The sequence below is a fragment of the Pyrus communis genome, chromosome 2, assembly GCF_041283825.1.
Source record: "Pyrus communis isolate YQ-2024b chromosome 2, ASM4128382v1, whole genome shotgun sequence".
Classification (NCBI taxonomy): Eukaryota; Viridiplantae; Streptophyta; class Magnoliopsida; order Rosales; family Rosaceae; genus Pyrus; species Pyrus communis.
The window spans coordinates 28029562-28049731 of NC_142566.1; the positions used below are offsets into that span (position 1 = coordinate 28029562).

At 40.4% G+C, this 20170-nt stretch overlaps 1 protein-coding gene and 1 pseudogene across 1 annotated transcript; one reads left to right on the plus strand and one right to left on the minus strand.

Moving 5' to 3' along the window:
* Positions 1 to 1469: 1469 nt before the first annotated feature.
* On the minus strand, positions 1470 to 3627 carry LOC137748535 (uncharacterized). Its single transcript, XM_068488702.2, has 2 exons — positions 2584 to 3627; positions 1470 to 1733 (listed from the first exon to the last, which is right to left on the minus strand). The coding sequence occupies exon 1, from the start codon at positions 3513 to 3515 to the stop codon at positions 2598 to 2600; it is 918 nt and encodes a 305-aa protein (XP_068344803.1). The 5' UTR covers positions 3516 to 3627; the 3' UTR covers positions 1470 to 1733; positions 2584 to 2597.
* Positions 3628 to 14728: 11101 nt separating this feature from the next.
* Positions 14729 to 20021, plus strand: LOC148698872 (F-box/LRR-repeat protein At2g42730-like; annotated as a pseudogene).
* The last annotated feature ends 149 nt before the right edge of the window (positions 20022 to 20170 follow it).

Consider the following 20170-nt stretch of genomic DNA (forward strand, 5'->3'; position numbering starts at 1 on the left):
ACCATAATTACACGATTTATCATTAGAGTTAGCATATTGATGATTGTGGGTTGAGCAATGGATACTGAATAAAGATATTGCTATTCACACACTTATTTTTATCTCCCACACACCTTTATTAATTTTTTGTCATTGATTTTCTTCAATTCATTCAATCTAACGACCAAAAATTAAAAGATATGTGTGAGAGGTGAAAATGAGTGCGAATACGCTACTCCTAAATAAAAGTAGGCTAAATTCGGAGTTCAAAATCCTTATATAATGACGTGATAAAACATTACTAACCCCTTCAAATTATAAGGATGGAATCATAAGACGTCAATTCGACAACGTAAAAAAAAGAAAAAGAAAAGGAATCGATCAAGTACGATCTATATGGCCTCGTTTGCTAGCTCGGACTATACTAACTATTTCAATCGAATAAGATAAATAGCCACCGGATAATACTGACTAAATTAGTTGGACGTTTGGTGCAATATCGGACTAATGATCGTATTATTTATACTGTGTTTGACACAAAATTGAATTAAAAAAAAAAAAAAAAAATTGACAGGAACCAAATCCTATCTTCATGATAGGAAGCAAATGAAAAGCCCCAAATTAGAGCAAAACCTAATTTGAAAAAAAAGGGTAAATTAAGGATTATTCTTTGGCAACGTTCATCCCCAGTGGTCTGCAATGGTTGAAAGCAATCGGGTCTGGTACGATGTGGGGGTGACGCAATGAAATTTGAGTCTTCTGGGTTTGAGTTCGTGTAGTGGTTCAAGGCGGCAACAGTTCGCAACCATGGGATCTCGTTTCAAGATACAATAATAGTGGCAGACTCGCGTCGCGTGCAAGATGATGATGAGAGCAGTTATAGAGAAGAAGTGGGTCATGGGCAGTGACGATGCGGGTTCTCAGAATGAGTTGATTCAGGCGGCGAAGATGGCTCTGGAGCAGCGCAGCTCTTCGATTCTAGTTCGATCCGCCACCATGGATGTCTGAATAGGGACGGCATGGCCTGGGTTTTATTTGCCACCTCGAATTTTCTGTTTGTATGATGTTGATCGAAGGTGAGGAGGGTGAAGAGAGAAGGAATACTTGGATGAGGTTTCGCGATGCGAGCCAAGAGGTTGAATTTGTGACCCGACTAAATTATACGGGGGTTTTGGGGAGTATAACTTAGCAGGTGTGAGGGGTATTAAAATAGTGGGACCGGTTTAATTTATCCGGTGCTTAGTTAGTACATATGAGCACCAAACACCTTCTACCGTATTACTTATACTATCCGATCCTTTATACGGCGTACAAAACGAGGCCTAGAAGTAATAATTTCATCATCATCAACCAAATGATGTGTCACCAATCGAAAAAATGCACATTAATTAACACTTAAGTAATAATTCAATTATAAACAACCACATCATTTAATTTACAAAATTTAGTGTTAAATTTTGGTCTCCGGTTTACCCTGAGAGATTAAAAGATAAGATAAAAACATCTTTGATTGCTTAATTTTCATTCCTGAGATAAAACACACATGCATGCAACAATGTTTTCACAATTAAAAACAAATGGTGGGTACAATATCACATCCAAATTAACATCATCTCAATACCATTAATAATCAAAAGAGGAAAATGTTGGGGGAAATGTTAAACAAATGGACGTAGGGAGGGGGAGGCTCGACATTCTCTCATGACGATTTTCCCTTCCAACGATTGCTCCGTTGGATCCATCAATCTACCAACCTGCAATGCCATAAATCATGACAATATTCTGTGATCGGACAATGTTCATAAGAGAAATTTTCAATACAAGTGTGTTTATGTGTACGATAGCTAAAGATAGATCTAGATAAAATAAATCATTTATTAATTTCTCTTTAATTATTTTAGTGTGGGATGTTTTTGTTGCTTAACATAAAAAAAAAGTTGCTTGCATTTTTGTAGGGAATATTTATGCTCATCACCTTATTTATCTCGGTTATATGAGTTTAAATTTCGATATCTGTGTAGAGGATAGACTCAATCTCAAAATGTAAACTCATCCAATGAGTGGTGAGCATTGCTACCACTTGAAGGCCAGTGGTGAACCAAAATGCATTTAATTCAAAAATGCTACTCTTATCACCTATTTGTATCATCATTTATATCGTCTCTCTAATAGAGATGAGACCCACATATGTTGGTGGACTCTACCTCTATTAGAAAGATTGTACAACTAGATGATAAGTGTAGCATTACTCATTTTTGAAGCCCTAAAAGAATACTCATTTCCAACTTCCAAGACTAGCGATCTAGCTAGGAATGAGTACGTATTATAAACAAAAGAAAATTGTTGTTGTTATTCAAAAATATTAATCTGCACTCTTATTTTATTTCATGTATTTTTATATGTTTAAAGTAGAATAGAGCTTTTTAAAGTCTTAATAACATTTTCAAAACAAAATATAACTTTGTAAATACGAATATAATAAAAAATCCACCCATCCTATAAGGTTCATGTTTCAAGTTAGGCTACGGATTAGATATATAATGTACGTAACTACGTAGCACTAGTTAAGTAATTAATTACTTAATGATTAACCTAAGTACTTACGTGGATTTCTTCTTCTAGAGAGAGCAAGTGAAACCAGGAGGAGGACTCTTGCCACAAGTGACAAGGAGCTGAAGAGCCAGTGGGACAAAGACGTTGAGATTAAGAAGCTTGATTTTAAGAGTAGTGCAGAGGCACACTGCAGCTTCAAGTTCAACAAGCCCTTGCAGCACCGGGCAGCACTCGTTCACCACCGGGTCACCCTGCCCAATGTGGACCAACCCGCCTAGAAGATCCACACAAGCACCAAGTTTCAATGTGTCAATGGGGCACGTGTCCTTGGGAGGCGGACTAGGTTTCCCTTGAGTTGGAGGGCATGGTGTCCCTGGACTTGGTGGCTTCGTAGCTGGGGGCCCCCCTATGACTGGTGGGATTATCCCAGGTGGGATTATTGGAGGAAGGGTCACTGGTGGCTTAATGGGTGGGATTGTAACGGGTGGGATTGTGCTTGGTGGTTTTACGATGGGTGGGATTACCGGAGGAAGCGTCACTGGTGGCTTAATGGGTGGGATTGTGACGGGTGGGATTGTAACGGGTGGTTTGATCGGTGGGATTGTGACGGGTGGGATTGTAACGGGTGGTTTGATGGGTGGGATTGTCACTGGTGGTTTTACGATGGGCGGGATAATGGGTGGGATTGTGACTGGTGGTTTGATGGGTGGGATTGTGACTGGTGGTTTGATGGGTGGGATTGTCACTGGTGGTTTGACAATGGGTGGTATTGTCACTGGTGGTTTTACGATGGGAGGGACTGTGACTGGAGGCTTGACATGAATGGGTGGAACTACTATGGGTCCTTTGGGAGTCTTTGGTTTCGGTTTAACAGGTTTGTGCTTTGGCTTGCCGCAAGTGCCACAGCCGAGGATTGGAGAGGCTGAGGAAATGAAGAGCAAGCAAATGAGGAAGAAAGCATGGAGCTTGATGGACTCCGCCATGTCTGTCTGTCTATGGAGAGAGAGAGAGAGTGGCAGAGTGCTGCTGTTGTAAGGGTTCGTAGTGAAACGAGGGTGTTATATAGGAATAGTGATGAGTAGAACAAAACAAAAAACCCTAGGAAGCACATCACGTGAACATGGGGGCAAGCAGCTAAGCTCAAAAGGCAGCTGCCAAACTTTGCTAGTTGGCATAACTTATTCCTTATGTTTGCATGAATCCATTTGCAATTATTAGTTTTGGTTTTCCTGTGCTAGAATTATTAATTGTTTAGTTAATTTGTTACTTTTTAAGAAACAGTAAATTAAAATCCACTATAAAATATGAGAGAACCTCAAAATTTACTGATAATATGAAAGGGAATAAATCCTAGCATCCTAAAGGTGCTACATAATCTGTTAGGATCGATGGGACCAGGAGTAGGAGTCCAATTGGTACCTTGCATGTTCTGTGTAAAAGTTACCTTAGCTGGTCTTTTTTGTTGTAACGTATGTATAAAAATGTTGAATCTAGCTATATTTAGTTTCTTTTGGCACAATAGTCTGGAAATATTTGTTTCATATGCAGCTAGGGTTGTCCAGTTTATCTTTTTGATCACCTATTTCATGCATATACACGAATTCTTCAAGAAAGGAATTTAGTTGCAGTTCATATATATATATATATATATATATATATATATATATATATTTGTTATGATCAATATACTGTTAGGGTGTTCATGGCAAAGAGTTATTGTGAACCACATTATTGCTAGCCTATTGTGAGGCTAAGCCCATCTCCTTCCCCCTTAGGTAGATAATATCGTTTGTTCAAAAAAAAAAAATATATATATATATATATATATATATATATATATATTTGTTAGATTAAATGTTAGATTAGGAGCTGACGGAGTTCGAATTCACATCGTGATGCAAGGACAACAAACAATAACTTATCGTTGGAGAAAAATTGACTTTGCTATTATTGTAACAAGATTAGTGTTTACGTTGCTTATGGCCTATTACATTGTAGGGAATGCGTACATGTAATTGCTTTACAAAATAATCGTTGAAATTAAAGGGTACCCGTACTCCTTTTCTTTTAAAGAATAATACTGTAAACTAACCCTTTAATATGAGTAATGTTTGAATGTTTCTTTGACTGTAACTTTTGGAGTAAAACTTAAAATTTAGCTTCTAAACATATCCTAACTTGCTCAAATCCTTAGGCCAAATATGAGTTTTAACTCAAAACTCATTTTCGTGGCAGATTTATCTCAGAATTCCCTTTGGGTTAGTGGGCTAGCCACCATATATATTTGTAACATCCCGTCCCAAATTTCATTTTAACGTACGTGTGAATTTACGATTATACCCCTAATTCGTTTTATCCCGTTAATGTGTGTTGTGTGGTGTGGTGGGACCACACACACTCATACACTCTCTTTTCTCCCGGGATTCCCTCCCTCATTCCCTCACTCTGTTCTCTCTCTCTCTCTCTCCCCCGAGTCCATTTCTTCTTCTCCCTTCTGCAAACACACAAACCAACTCAAATCTCCACCAATCGAGAAACCAAGACCACCATCGTGCTCGTGAGGCTGAGAGGAGTCCAGTGGTGCCATTTCCAGGTAAGAACTTTGACGTTTTCACGTCGATATCGCTTTGGCCGATTTGAACACTGTTCATGCACAATTAATCTAGCTTGTTTTGGGAGATTCTAAGCTTGTAGTTGTGTTTGTGAGGTTCCCAGGAGCTTGGGAGTGGTTCGTTGGGTGAATTTGGACGTTGGGAAGGCTAGGTTCAAAGTTGGCCGAACTTTGATCGTTGTTGCAGGTATGATCGTGTGGTTTTTAGGCCTTAAAACTAGTCTAACGTTGTTCTACTAGTCCTAAGCTTCATTTTGGTATAAAGATCGTGAAAAATGGTTGAGAAACGAAGGAGAAAACAAAGTTTGAAAAATTCCCAGTTTTCCGGCGACGGCGCCGGCGACGGCGACTGGCCGGAGAAGGAAGGGGAATATTCCGTTAAGTTTAACGGAATATTCCTAACGGCAGTGACGGCGTCAGTTAACGGAATATTCCTGACGGCGTCAGTTGACGCCGTCAGTGTGCAGTGCACGTGACTGCGCGTGGGGGCGCGTGGGTCCGTACCTGTTCAGGCGCGTGGGGGCGCGTGCGTGGTCCAAAAATTATTTTAAAAATATGGGTGTGATCCTGAGGTTGTGTAGATCACGTTGGTATATTCAATTGTCCAATTTGAGCAATGTATGAGAAGTTATTACGAGAAGTTGCTTAGGTGCTTTTAAATTAATGTTTTCGTAACTTTGTTGCGTATATGTGATTCGTTTCCCGAGGACGAACGTTCACATTCGAGGCAGGGGGGCTACGACCCTTCTAATTATCAGTGAGTGGGCTTTTGTTTTCCGTATATACCTATATACATTTATATTCCCAGAAATTAAATAGAAAATGTTATTTGATTTATGCCATGCACTATATTATTATCACTTATGCATTATCACATGCATTGGTAGTGGCATACATTCATATTTGTGTATTTGGTGCTGTGGACGCACAGGTAAGTGCCAGGTAAGAGGTATTCTTGTTGTTATGCAATTATGGTTTGAGATGTTTAGAGAGCTCATAATCTGCACCCCCGGTGTTAGTGCTCCCGCCCAGGGCCAGGGCACAGTCCTTCACGTGATGTTCACCAGCACCACACGCTCGCCTTGGATCCAAGTTAGGTGCAAGCCTTGTCGGACAGACTACATTAGGTGGTTCCGACTCGTAGGTGACCCGCGATTATTCGCACAGTCTTCACGTGATCGTAGCACTAGAGCGTATATATTACACCCAGTCCTGTCGGACAGACTACATTAGGTGGTTCCGACTCGTGTGCAGATTCAGATGTTGAGTTGAGATTGGAGCTCTAGATGCAGCGGTACATGTCACGTTAGGTGACTCCCGACTGCCAGATTATATGTTATTGATGTGAATTATGCTTGAGTATTTATAGTTGATTATGAGATTCTGATGTGGCATATTCTCAAGCATGAATGGCATATGTGGAGCATGATTGACATACCTATACATACGTATATATGTTCATTTTCTGGGAAGTATACAGGTTTTACGGCGAGGGGTTAGAATGTATTTTGCTAAAGAGTTTTCAAAGAGCTTTGTTTTTGCCCACTCACGCTTTTGTTTTTGCGCCCCTCCAGGTTCTAGTGGTCTAGCAGATTCAGTGGTTTATCCCAGAGGGCGTCCCGGCATTTCTGACAGACACTCACCATTGTAGGGTCACCTTCGGGTGTACATATGTCGTATCTTTTCCTTTTGGACTGTTGTAGACTTGCTCTGAACTGTGTCTCACATACACTAGTACTTTGTATGCTTTTAGGTTTTTGATTATTCGTACTTTTATTTACTATCTTATTAGCTTCCGCACGCGCACATGGTTACGTCACCTTCGTGTGACGGCCAGCATGCCCTGATCTCGGTCGGGGTGTGTCAGCTTGGTATCAGAGCCTAGGTTTGGCAGTCCTGTGTCTTTGTGAGTATTCTAATAGTTGGTGTCTTCTGTCAGAATCATGCCGCTTCGTCGGGAACCACGTCGCTCAGATGAGCCTAGTTTCCCTGATCTTACTCAGTTGGGGGAAGTGATTGCTACAGCCCTTCAAACAGTGATGCGCCCTCCCCAGAGGACTCCTCTGGAGACTATGTATAACCTGAAGTTGGATAAGTTTAAAGGTAATGAGGGTCATGAAGGCGCAGAACGTTGGTTAGAACACATAGAGAAGACTTTCCGTGTGTTACATAACCAGGGGAACCTTCCTATGGAAAGGTGGGTTGAGACAACGTCATGGTTTCTGGAGATGGAGTCTGCAGCTTGGTGGGAGCAAGAACTTCGTATGTTGACTCCAGCTCAGAGGACCGATTGGAATGTTTTCAAGGATGTGTTTCAGAGGAGATTTGTACCCCCTGAGTATATCGATCGTAAGAAACAGGAATTTACTGAGTTGAAACAGCGAAAGATGACGGCTAACGAGTATTATCGTAAGTTCACTGATTTGTCTCGTTACTATCCTGATGTCGCTGGTAATCCGGCGGAGATGCTTCGTCGTTTTCGCTTGGGCACTAAGAAGAAATGGCGTTCCATGGTGACTACTACTCACTGCGAGTCCTACCAGGAGTTCTATGAGATATTGTTGAGGGTAGAGGACTCTGAGAATATGTCAAGTGATAGTGACGGAGAGAAAAACGGCAATCAGAAGAAAGACGACAAAGGAAAAAGTCAAGTGTCGCTTGGGCCTCGCCAAACTCAGAACTTTAAAAGGGGTGGTGCAAGTTCAAGTTCGTCTAGTGATGGTTTCAGTACCTCTGGACAAGGACGTGGAGGTAGGTTCTATGGAGGTGCTCGAGGCCAGAGACAAGGTGATGGTGGCCGAAACCGACTCCCATTTTGCCGTAGATGTAATAACCGACATTTCGGCGAGTGTAGGCGTGGCAACGGTGCTTGTTTCACATGTGGGCAGATGGGACATATAGCTGTGAATTGTCCCCAGGGTCAGCAGCAGAAGCCGCAGCAGACCTTTATGCCGCCACCTGCACCGATTCGGCAAATCCAGGGTCCGAGTAATTATGGTCAAGCAGGTAGAGGTGGTGCCTATCACTATCAGGGTGATGTTGTTCCCTATGCCCCGGGACCGTATCAGTACCCCCAGGACCCGTATTCACAAGGTGGTTATCCCCCGTATCCCAGCAACTACATGCCGTATCCTCCAGCTCCAACAAGTGGTTCTCAGTGGTACCAAGGAGGACAATATCAGCAGAGTGAGAATGCTACTAGTAGTGCAGGGTCTTCGAGACAGATGGGTCAGCCCAGTCAGGGGCGTGGAGCTCCAGGTCGCGGTGTTCAAGCGAGCAGAGGTCGCGGCGGACGACAGCAGGGCCAGGGGCGTATTCACAATATTTCCCTGCAGGATGCTCAGAACAACCCGGACCTAATTATGGGTACGTTAAATATTCTTGGTTATTTTGCTAGAGTCTTAATTGATTGTGGAGCTACACATTCCGTTATTTCTCATACATTTGCTCAATTGACGCAACCTCGCCCCACACCTCTAGGGTACGATTTAGAATTCGCTATGCCTAGAGGAGAGAGATGTGTTGTAGATTGTATGTACCCAGGATGTCCAGTGATAGTAGAAGGTGTTGTTATGCCAGCTGATCTTATCCCGTTAGATATTGTCGATTTTGATGTGATTTTGGGCACGAATTGGTTGCACTTCTATCGTGCTAACATTGATTGTTACGGGAAAGTAGTTACATTTCACCGTCCTGGATTACCTGAGGTTACTTTGGTGGGTGAGCAGAGCGGAGTAAGACACGGTGTTATTTCGGCTTTGCGAGCGAAGAAGTTGTTGTCTAAAGGTTGTCAGGGGTATCTAGCTCATGTGGTGCTGGAAGAGACCGTTCCTAACAGAATTGAGGATGTGAGAGTGGTTAGACACTTCCCTGATGTTTTTCCTGAGGATTTACCTGGTTTACCCCCAGATCGAGATGTGGATTTCACTGTTGAGTTGCTTCCAGGTACTAATCCTATTTCATTAACTCCTTACCGTATGGCTCCCGCTGAGTTAAGGGAATTGAAAGTGCAGTTACAGGAATTAGTGGATAAGGGATTTATTCAGCCTAGTACTTCACCTTGGGGCGCTCCAGTGTTGTTTGTGAGGAAGAAAGATGGGACTTTGAGGCTGTGTATCGACTACAGACAATTGAATCGGGTGACGATTAAAAACCGTTATCCATTGCCTCGTATCGACGATTTGTTTGATCAACTGAGAGGTGCTTGTGTATTTTCTAAGATAGACTTGAGGTCTGGGTACTATCAGCTGAAGATTAGTAGGGATGATGTTCCTAAGACGGCGTTCAGGACTCGTTACGGTCATTACGAGTTTCTGGTTATGCCGTTTGGATTGACGAATGCACCAGCAGCTTTTATGGATTTAATGAACCGGGTATTCCAACCTTACCTGGATAGATTTGTTATTGTCTTCATTGACGATATTCTGGTGTATTCTAAGTCCAAAGCGGAGCATGTTCGACATCTTACTTTGGTGTTGAAGAGGTTGAGAGAACACCAATTGTATGCTAAGTTTAGCAAGTGCCAGTTCTGGTTAGATCAAGTCGCATTTTTGGGGCACATCATTTCTGCTCAAGGTATTCTTGTTGATCCTCAAAAGGTTACAGCTGTGGAGAGTTGGGAGCAACCACGAACCGTCACTGAGGTGAGAAGTTTCATCGGTTTGGCGGGATATTATCGGAGATTCGTTAAGGATTTTTCGGTGATTGCCTTGCCATTGACGAGGTTAACAAGGAAAGATGTTAAGTTTGAGTGGAATGATAAGTGTGAGCAAAGTTTCCAGCAGTTGAAGCATTGTCTTACTAATGCACCTGTTTTGGCACTTCCAGACGATAGTGGTGATTTCGAGGTTTATAGCGATGCTTCCTTGAATGGTCTGGGATGTGTATTGATGCAGCATGGTAGGGTGATTGCTTATGCTTCGCGGCAGTTGAAACCCCATGAGATGAATTACCCTACACATGATTTGGAATTGGCTGCTATCATCTTTGCGTTGAAGTTGTGGAGACACTATCTTTACGGAGAGAAGTGTAGGATTTTCACAGACCACAAGAGTCTTCAGTATCTCTTCACCCAGAAGGAACTTAATCTTCGTCAACGGAGGTGGTTGGAGTTGCTCAGCGATTACGATTGCACGATTGACTATCACCCTGGTCGTGCGAACGTAGTGGCCGATGCACTTAGCAGGAAGTCACATGGCCGTATCAATGTATTGTACGCTAGTCGTATTCCTCTTTTGGTGGACTTGCGTGCTACGGGAGTAAGGTTAGAAGCAGAAGATCGAGAAGTGGCGTTACTTGCTAATTTTCAAGTTAGGCCAATATTGGTTGATCGGGTGCTTGAAGCTCAAGTAGCTGATGAACAGACTCAAGAACTAATTCGAGCTCGAGATCAAGGAAGGAGGCGAGATCTCAGAGTTCGTGATTCTGATGGCATGTTAATGTTAGAGGGTAGAATGTTCGTGCCTAGTAATGCAGATTTGAAGAAGGAAATTCTCGATGAAGCACATATCTCGGCTTATGCCATGCACCCAGGGGCAACTAAAATGTATCACACTATTCGACCATTTTACTATTGGCCGGGTATAAAAAGGGAGATAGCTGAGTATGTGAGCAGTTGTGCTGTTTGCCAGCAGGTTAAAGCAGAAAGAAAGAAGCCGTTTGGATTGTTGCAGCCGCTTCCCGTTCCAGAGTGGAAATGGGAAAATATCACTATGGATTTTGTGTACAAGTTGCCGCGTACACATAATGGCTTTGATGGCATTTGGGTGATCGTTGATCGGCTCACTAAGTCGGCACATTTCATTCCAGTGAGGGAGAAGTATTCTTTGAACCGGTTAGCGGAATTGTTTATCTCGAAGGTTGTAAAGTACCATGGTGTCCCTGTGAGTATCGTCTCAGATCGTGATCCACGATTCACATCGAAGTTTTGGGTAGCTTTTCAGGAAGCTTTGGGTACGAGACTACTTTACAGTACGGCATATCATCCACAGACAGACGGACAATCCGAGAGAACTATTCAGACCTTGGAAGATATGCTGCGAGCATCAGTGTTACAGTTCAGTGATGCCTGGCACCAGCGGTTAGATTTGATGGAATTTGCTTACAACAACAGTTTCCATTCGAGCATTGGCATGGCGCCATTTGAAGCTTTGTATGGTAGATCTTGTCGCACTCCGTTATGTTGGTCAGAGGTTGGAGAAAGAGTTTTAGTGGGTCCGGAGATTGTCGAGGAGACTACTCAAAATATTCAGGTAATTAGATCTAACCTGAAAGCAGCTCAGGACAGGCAGAAAAGTTTAGCCGATAGACATGCTACGGACAGAACGTATGAGGTCGGAGATTGGGTATTTTTAAAGCTTTCACCGTGGAGAGGTGTTGTGCGGTTTGGAAAGAAGGGGAAGCTGAGTCCCAGGTACATCGGACCGTACATAGTCACAGAAAGAGTAGGTGAGGTAGCTTACAGGTTGGAGTTGCCTCCGGAGTTGGCTAAAGTGCATAACGTTTTTCACGTGTCTATGCTCCGACACTATGTTGCCAATCCGTTGCATGTGATACCTCCTCAACCGTTAGAGATAAATCCAGATTTAACGTATGACGAGGAACCGTTAACGATCTTGGATTGGAAAGAAAAGGTTCTGAGGAACAAGACGGTGAATTTGGTGAAAGTCTTGTGGAGGAATCACTCGGTTGAAGAAGCTACTTGGGAGACAGAAAGTAGAATGAGGGATTTGTATCCTAGATTGTTTTTCGATCACTAGGGGTTATATAAGGTTGTTTTGAATTTCGGGACGAAATTCTATTAAGGTGGGTAGGTTGTAACATCCCGTCCCAAATTTCATTTTAACGTACGTGTGAATTTACGATTATACCCCTAATTCGTTTTATCCCGTTAATGTGTGTTGTGTGGTGTGGTGGGACCACACACACTCATACACTCTCTTTTCTCCCGGGATTCCCTCCCTCATTCCCTCACTCTGTTCTCTCTCTCTCTCTCTCCCCCGAGTCCATTTCTTCTTCTCCCTTCTGCAAACACACAAACCAACTCAAATCTCCACCAATCGAGAAACCAAGACCACCATCGTGCTCGTGAGGCTGAGAGGAGTCCAGTGGTGCCATTTCCAGGTAAGAACTTTGACGTTTTCACGTCGATATCGCTTTGGCCGATTTGAACACTGTTCATGCACAATTAATCTAGCTTGTTTTGGGAGATTCTAAGCTTGTAGTTGTGTTTGTGAGGTTCCCAGGAGCTTGGGAGTGGTTCGTTGGGTGAATTTGGACGTTGGGAAGGCTAGGTTCAAAGTTGGCCGAACTTTGATCGTTGTTGCAGGTATGATCGTGTGGTTTTTAGGCCTTAAAACTAGTCTAACGTTGTTCTACTAGTCCTAAGCTTCATTTTGGTATAAAGATCGTGAAAAATGGTTGAGAAACGAAGGAGAAAACAAAGTTTGAAAAATTCCCAGTTTTCCGGCGCCGGCGCCGGCGCCGGCGACTGGCCGGAGAAGGAAGGGGAATATTCCGTTAAGTTTAACGGAATATTCCTAACGGCAGTGACGGCGTCAGTTAACGGAATATTCCGTCAGTTAACGGAATATTCCTGACGGCGTCAGTTGACGCCGTCAGTGTGCAGTGCACGTGACTGCGCGTGGGGGCGCGTGGGTCCGTACCTGTTCAGGCGCGTGGGGGCGCGTGCGTGGTCCAAAAATTATTTTAAAAATATGGGTGTGATCCTGAGGTTGTGTAGATCACGTTGGTATATTCAATTGTCCAATTTGAGCAATGTATGAGAAGTTATTACGAGAAGTTGCTTAGGTGCTTTTAAATTAATGTTTTCGTAACTTTGTTGCGTATAGGTGATTCGTTTCCCGAGGACAAACGTTCACATTCGAGGCAGGGGGGCTACGACCCTTCTAATTATCAGTGAGTGGGCTTTTGTTTTCCGTATATACCTATATACATTTATATTCCCAGAAATTAAATAGAAAATGTTATTTGATTTATGCCATGCACTATATTATTATCACTTATGCATTATCACATGCATTGGTAGTGGCATACATTCATATTTGTGTATTTGGTGCTGTGGACGCACAGGTAAGTGCCAGGTAAGAGGTATTCTTGTTGTTATGCAATTATGGTTTGAGATGTTTAGAGAGCTCATAATCTGCACCCCCGGTGTTAGTGCTCCCGCCCAGGGCCAGGGCACAGTCCTTCACGTGATGTTCACCAGCACCACACGCTCGCCTTGGATCCAAGTTAGGTGCAAGCCTTGTCGGACAGACTACATTAGGTGGTTCCGACTCGTAGGTGACCCGCGATTATTCGCACAGTCTTCACGTGATCGTAGCACTAGAGCGTATATATTACACCCAGTCCTGTCGGACAGACTACATTAGGTGGTTCCGACTCGTGTGCAGATTCAGATGTTGAGTTGAGATTGGAGCTCTAGATGCAGCGGTACATGTCACGTTAGGTGACTCCCGACTGCCAGATTATATGTTATTGATGTGAATTATGCTTGAGTATTTATAGTTGATTATGAGATTCTGATGTGGCATATTCTCAAGCATGAATGGCATATGTGGAGCATGATTGACATACCTATACATACGTATATATGTTCATTTTCTGGGAAGTATACAGGTTTTACGGCGAGGGGTTAGAATGTATTTTGCTAAAGAGTTTTCAAAGAGCTTTGTTTTTGCCCACTCACGCTTTTGTTTTTGCGCCCCTCCAGGTTCTAGTGGTCTAGCAGATTCAGTGGTTTATCCCAGAGGGCGTCCCGGCATTTCTGACAGACACTCACCATTGTAGGGTCACCTTCGGGTGTACATATGTCGTATCTTTTCCTTTTGGACTGTTGTAGACTTGCTCTGAACTGTGTCTCACATACACTAGTACTTTGTATGCTTTTAGGTTTTTGATTATTCGTACTTTTATTTACTATCTTATTAGCTTCCGCACGCGCACATGGTTACGTCACCTTCGTGTGACGGCCAGCATGCCCTGATCTCGGTCGGGGTGTGTCAATATTAGTGTATATTTTTTTAGTTTTATATTTATAAATTCATTGAATGCAATGGCTAAGATCTAATATGATCAAATCTAACGATAAAAAAAAAGATCTAATGGTCCAAATTCAATCCAATGCCTAAAATAATTATAAAAAAAAAAAAAATTATTTCACGTGTTTCATATTATTTCATAATGTTCCACAAGTTTCATAGTGTCGGTTTAGTGATTTTTCAATATTTATCGGAATCTAAATATTTTTAGGTTAAAATGTTCATAAAATTAAATTAGAGTAGTCTACACAATTATTTCTGTAAGAAAAAAAATTATCCTAAATTCATTATTTAGTAATCTTGGGCTAAAAATTTAACCCATAAGGGTTGGAGCTATAAAAATTGTTTATGAGTTAAAATCTAAATTTTCTGGGTTAAAAACTTTAGTTTTAACCCAAAAATTGGAGATGGTCTAAGGATTATATGTTTCTCGATAGTTTAACAAGGGATATCTCTAAGTACATGCTTGACTGGTGTTTCTAACAATATATATAGTCCCCACTTGAAAGGAGATGAACTGATAATGGCGGTACTGATTTTATCTTCACGTGTTGATGGAATGGGTTTAAATGATATGAGTGTATTATTAACATGTGCAAAGAGCATCAACTTTCTTTATATTTTTACTCAATTTGGATATATATTGGATTTGGAGGTGATTAATTTTGACTTTGAAATAGATCTGTGTGTGTATCAACTGTTGATAAGATATGTAGTCGCAAATGTGAACCGAGATCTTATTTCCTTCCCGATATGATATACAAATACCGATTGAAACTAGTATACTTCCTTTTGAGTCAATTAATTGGACCCCTAGCTCTAAACCAGTTTCAGAAGTTAACCCAGCCATATAATCAATATATTGTGCTAATATATATGATTAGTTTTCTTTGAACAATGATCTTTTACACTAAGGGGAGAGAGATTTGAGTTAAGCCATACAATAGGTCAATGATAATAAATTGGTATTGGACACATGCCATTCACGGAAGTCAAATCTAAGACATATCATTTACAAGTAAAGAGAAATATCGCTAGATCGTAATACTAGTTTATTATAATAAAATGCAGGTGTTTGGTGACCATCCCCAAAATATTACACCTAGCTAGTTTATATTATCTTTGCCACATGCTGCTTACATATAGTAGTGCATGTGTGTACGTACTAAAGCAAAAACATGTGGCTTTCTCTTTTCTCAATTAATTATCAATTTAGAGCACAAATAGTAATCCACCATTGATTAATTAACGATTGATAATGAGAGATGCAAAAACATAATTTAGAAGTGATTAATGTTTGATTATATTGACTACGTGCACTGTGATTATACGTACATGCATGACGAGGGACATATATAAATGATTGTACCCATCGACTGTGATCACAAGTACGCTGGTATGTCCCAAAGTGCATGGTAAACAGGACACCTACTAGGATCTCAAAGTTCAAAAATAAGTCAAAACAGAGCCTCTTGCTTGGTCAGTCAAATGAACTGGAAAACAGGATGACACGTATACGTACGTACACAAACACAGAGAGAGAGAGAGAGAGTACTGGTGGTGCGGTAGATCTTAGGAAACACAGTACAGGTAGGCAAGTATGTGAAATGGTGGTTGAGGAATGGAGAGAGAAAATTGAAAGAGCTAGAGGACGCAAATTGCAATGCATGGTGACCGGGAATGGAAGATATATAGATCAAAGGCATCCATATATCAAGATATATGCAACTATATATACATGATGGGTATCAATATATAGTTTTGGTCTCTCTTTCTCTCTCTCTCTTTGTAAATTATGGTCCGTGACTAAATGAATGAAGGACATGAATTGAGAATGCATATGCAGATGCATGCAGCTACCTAGCTGTATGGTTTTGGTTGCTTGTGGTATCCGTGATTCTGCTTCCCTCATCTTGATGTGATCGGTCTCCTGCCCCATTGCCAAGTGGTTATAATTTTCGCACATCATTTTTTTTCCTTCTACAAATCCTGATTTATATTTCTTTTCTAACTATTTTAACTAATTCAATTTAAAAAGTAAAAATAAAATAACCATGAATAGAAAATGAATTTGCTAAAATAGTGCCAATATAAACCTTTTTAACTAATTTCTCTCCAATTTGGTTTCTTCTCATTTGTCATCATGAGAGTAAAACCAAATTATTTGATGAAATCTCCACTTCCAAATCGTACATATACTATTGATTATATGCATGCACTGACGGATCAGCTTCTATATATACAAAATATTATTACCACGTTGCTTGGTATTCTGTGCCACGATATATATATATTTAAGCTTAATATATTTTTAGAACTCTGGGAGTTGTAGTTCAATTGTCAACAAGATCCTCTTTGTGAGAATCTTATAGATCCGTGAATCATATACATTCATCATACATCGTACGGTCAGTTTTCTTCAGGTATCGTTTGTGTTCAATTTTAAATAAAAAATTTAAAATGATTTCTGACCGCACGATGTACAGTGAAATGATACAACTTACGGATCCCCGAGATACTCACAAAGAGAATCCGGATTTGTTCGATTGCACATTCTTAGTTTGCTTCATTAGTTAAGATAAATAAATTATAGATCGGTAATAAGTACTATTAGCTAACGTATTCATATATAAAGTGTAGGCTATCTATCACTAATTACCCTAAACCCTAAATTCTAAGAGAAGAAGGTTTATCACGAGACAAAAGATTTAACTACAACCCCCTCGAACCCGTGCACACATTAATTATATAATGTACATATTCGGAGGTGAATCATAGAACATAAAAAATTGGGGTACTTATGGACCTAACATACGTCATATCCCTCACGACATAAGATTGAAAGATCTAACCTTCCTCTTTAAAGCGTAAACGGACATGGCCAAAACATATAATGATCAGCACAGTCGCTCATAGGGATATTTCATCCGGTATCTCCTTGGGTTGGGTGGAGATAAAGATACAGTATACACACACATAGTACAAAATTTTCCCATTACTTTTTTATCTGTAATAGTTTAAAAAAAAAAGATCCGACTCCAAGTTGTTCAAAAATGAGCGAGTGCACTTCAATAGGTTTTTGTCGAGTGTGGTGTCTCTACATGCGCAGTAACATAAATGAATGATGTTTTCTTTTGGATCGTGGATTGAAGGATTGAACGTATGTATGATGATATATAGAGTCATGCAGTAAAATGTAAAATATTGGTTCTGCACATTTAGTTTTCTCTTTGTCTCTGTCTTAGCTATAATGGACGGCTCTGGGAGACTAGGACTCTGAGTGCATGCAGATGCGGTGCGACTCCTCTCCTACACATGCATGGCTTGTGGTAGGTCATAATCTATCAAATGGTTGTAGTTTGCGTAGAATGTTTATTCGTCACGTAACAAAAACTGAATTACAACCACATATGTAAATTTCGTATTAATTTCTTTTTCATCGATACTGATCATCATGTTCTTTTTTTCTTCGAAACAAAAGATATTATTTACATTAGAGATATGAGAGTGAGCTAAACTTCATAATAGGCAAACAATAATGTAGTTCAAGTTTGTCTTTAGTGAGAATCAAACTAAAACCTCTGACTTACAAATTACAAATAAAGAAGAATGCCACTAGATTGTAATACTCAATACTGATTATCATGCTCTGAGTTTCTTATGTATGATTATTTTGGCATAGAAAGACAAGGAACAAAAGAATCTAGCTAGGGTCTAATATGTCTTACTATTCCGTCGATAATGGCACAAGGCGGGCACGTGGGCGTGTTTATTTCATTTTTATTTTTCAAAAAGTAGATAATAATAAGTTGATTAGAAATTATTGTGAGTACCATGTTTAAGAATGGGAAATTAATAAACACCCCACGTGGTATACATGTTATTTACGTGGTTTGGCTATGTAAGTTTAGTAGCAACAACAAACTTTCGCTATATCAATAATGAGTACAACGAATAATCTTGCTCAGTCTCTTGAATTACAACTTGGCAACAAACCTGAAAGAATAAGAACAAGAAATGAACTTTTATCTCTTCTTTTCTCTCACACACACATTGCTCTTACAAATACAATATTCTCTCACTTGACTCCTCAAGTGGTATACAACTTATTGTTTTGCTCCTCTTCAAAAACTAGTGCAATAGCTCTGTATATGACATAATAAAGGTCATCTTCAATAAGAAATACTAATCCTAATTGGAATCTAGTTATGGATCCTTCTCTAATTGAGAAACAAACTCCAATCAGGAAAACCACTATAATTGAAAAAACAACTTTATAAGGAGTGTACAATTAAATTTATGGAATGCCAATAATAGTTCCCAATGATTATTACTTAAATTTCATTAGTAGCTAAGCTTGACTCTTCCAAGTTAACAACAAATTTTTCATTTGTCCTTTCAGCTTACTTTAAATTTAGTTATTTATCTATTTCAATCCAATCCTCTACACAAAACATTGTCTAAATTCCACTCCTACCATAGCTTAGAATACTGCTTGACCTTAGTTGAACAAATCAGGGCATATACATTAGTATAAAAATGAAAAAAAAAAAAGATCAATGTATATATGGGCCGCCCCGTAACCCATATATAAAGTAACAGGGTAGGAGTCGGCCCTTCATCAACCGTAGTTCATTTTTTGTGGTGAAAAGGTGTGAGTCACATTCCTAAGTACAGCCCACGAGTTGAAGGAGCAGGTCAGCCTTTTACAGTTTCAATGTTTTGTCCACCAGGCCTTTTGTTCTTACTATTTGTATTTCAAAACCAAATAACTTCATATTTTTTTCCATTTGATGTAGATTTTTTTCATAAGCGATAAGATAATTATACTAAATTATGATAAGCTACAAAGAAATTTATCTAAGTTCATTTAAATGATAGCATAATTATGCAGAGTAGGGTTCAGTTGACTTGGTTAGACAACGTGCTCTTTCTTACATGCTTAAGTTTGAATTTCCCTTATCATATAGCGTAAACGCGAGATCATTGACAAGGATCACATCGGTAAGTTGCCAGATGATGTTTTTAATATTATCATCTCATTGTTGAGCATGAGGGATGCTATACAAACGAGCGTATTGTTGCCTAGGTGGAAGAACATGTACGCATACATATCGAATCTTGAATTTGATTGGTGTTATCCAGTCGACACAACTCATGAAGAAGCTGTCAAGAGAAATGTGTGTAATTTTCTAACAAAAATAGACAGATTCTCAGCATGTCATTTGGGCACGAAGGTTGTCTCCAAGGTTCCTGTTTCTTTGAAGGTAAGCGAGCTCATCAACTCAATGACCAGTTTTGCTATTAGAAAGGGTATCGAAAATCTTGACCTTTACTGGCAACCGAGCTGGTCGCGCTGACTGGAGAACCGTTGATTTCTCTCCGGCTCAGATCCTTTTACACCGTGAAGAATCCAAATTAAGGTGTTTTTCCTTGCGCGGATGCACGCTTGAGTCAGATTTCAGTAATCGACTCTTGTGTTCTGCGATGTAAATCTTGTTGCTGGACATGTTGAGCCGCGCGTATGTTTCTCTTCTTTAAACCTTGAGTATTTAACACTGCAACGGTGTTTGGGATTAGGAAGATTGTTGCATGATGATTCTCTTCGTCGCTTGAAGGCGTTGGTGGTGAGTCTCTGCGAAGGGATAAAGGGGATTGAGCTCAGCAGTTTCTATTACAAGGGTGATAACATACAGCTCTCTTCCAAATCGGTTCCCAATCTGGAGGACGTGCATGTTACGATGAAGGAAGTTAATGTGATCCCTACTTTTGCTCGGTTAGAGAAACAACTTCCTTCCTCATGTCAAGACTATTAACAGTTACCAGCATTCGTTCGCGTAAGTAAAACATGGAAAACTCCGAATGGCTACTTGGTTTTTCGACAGATTAACTTGCCGTGCTCTCAGTTTTTCTTCTTTTTTCCCCTTGTCTTTCGTTGCAGGTTAAGGTCACTGACCATTCACCA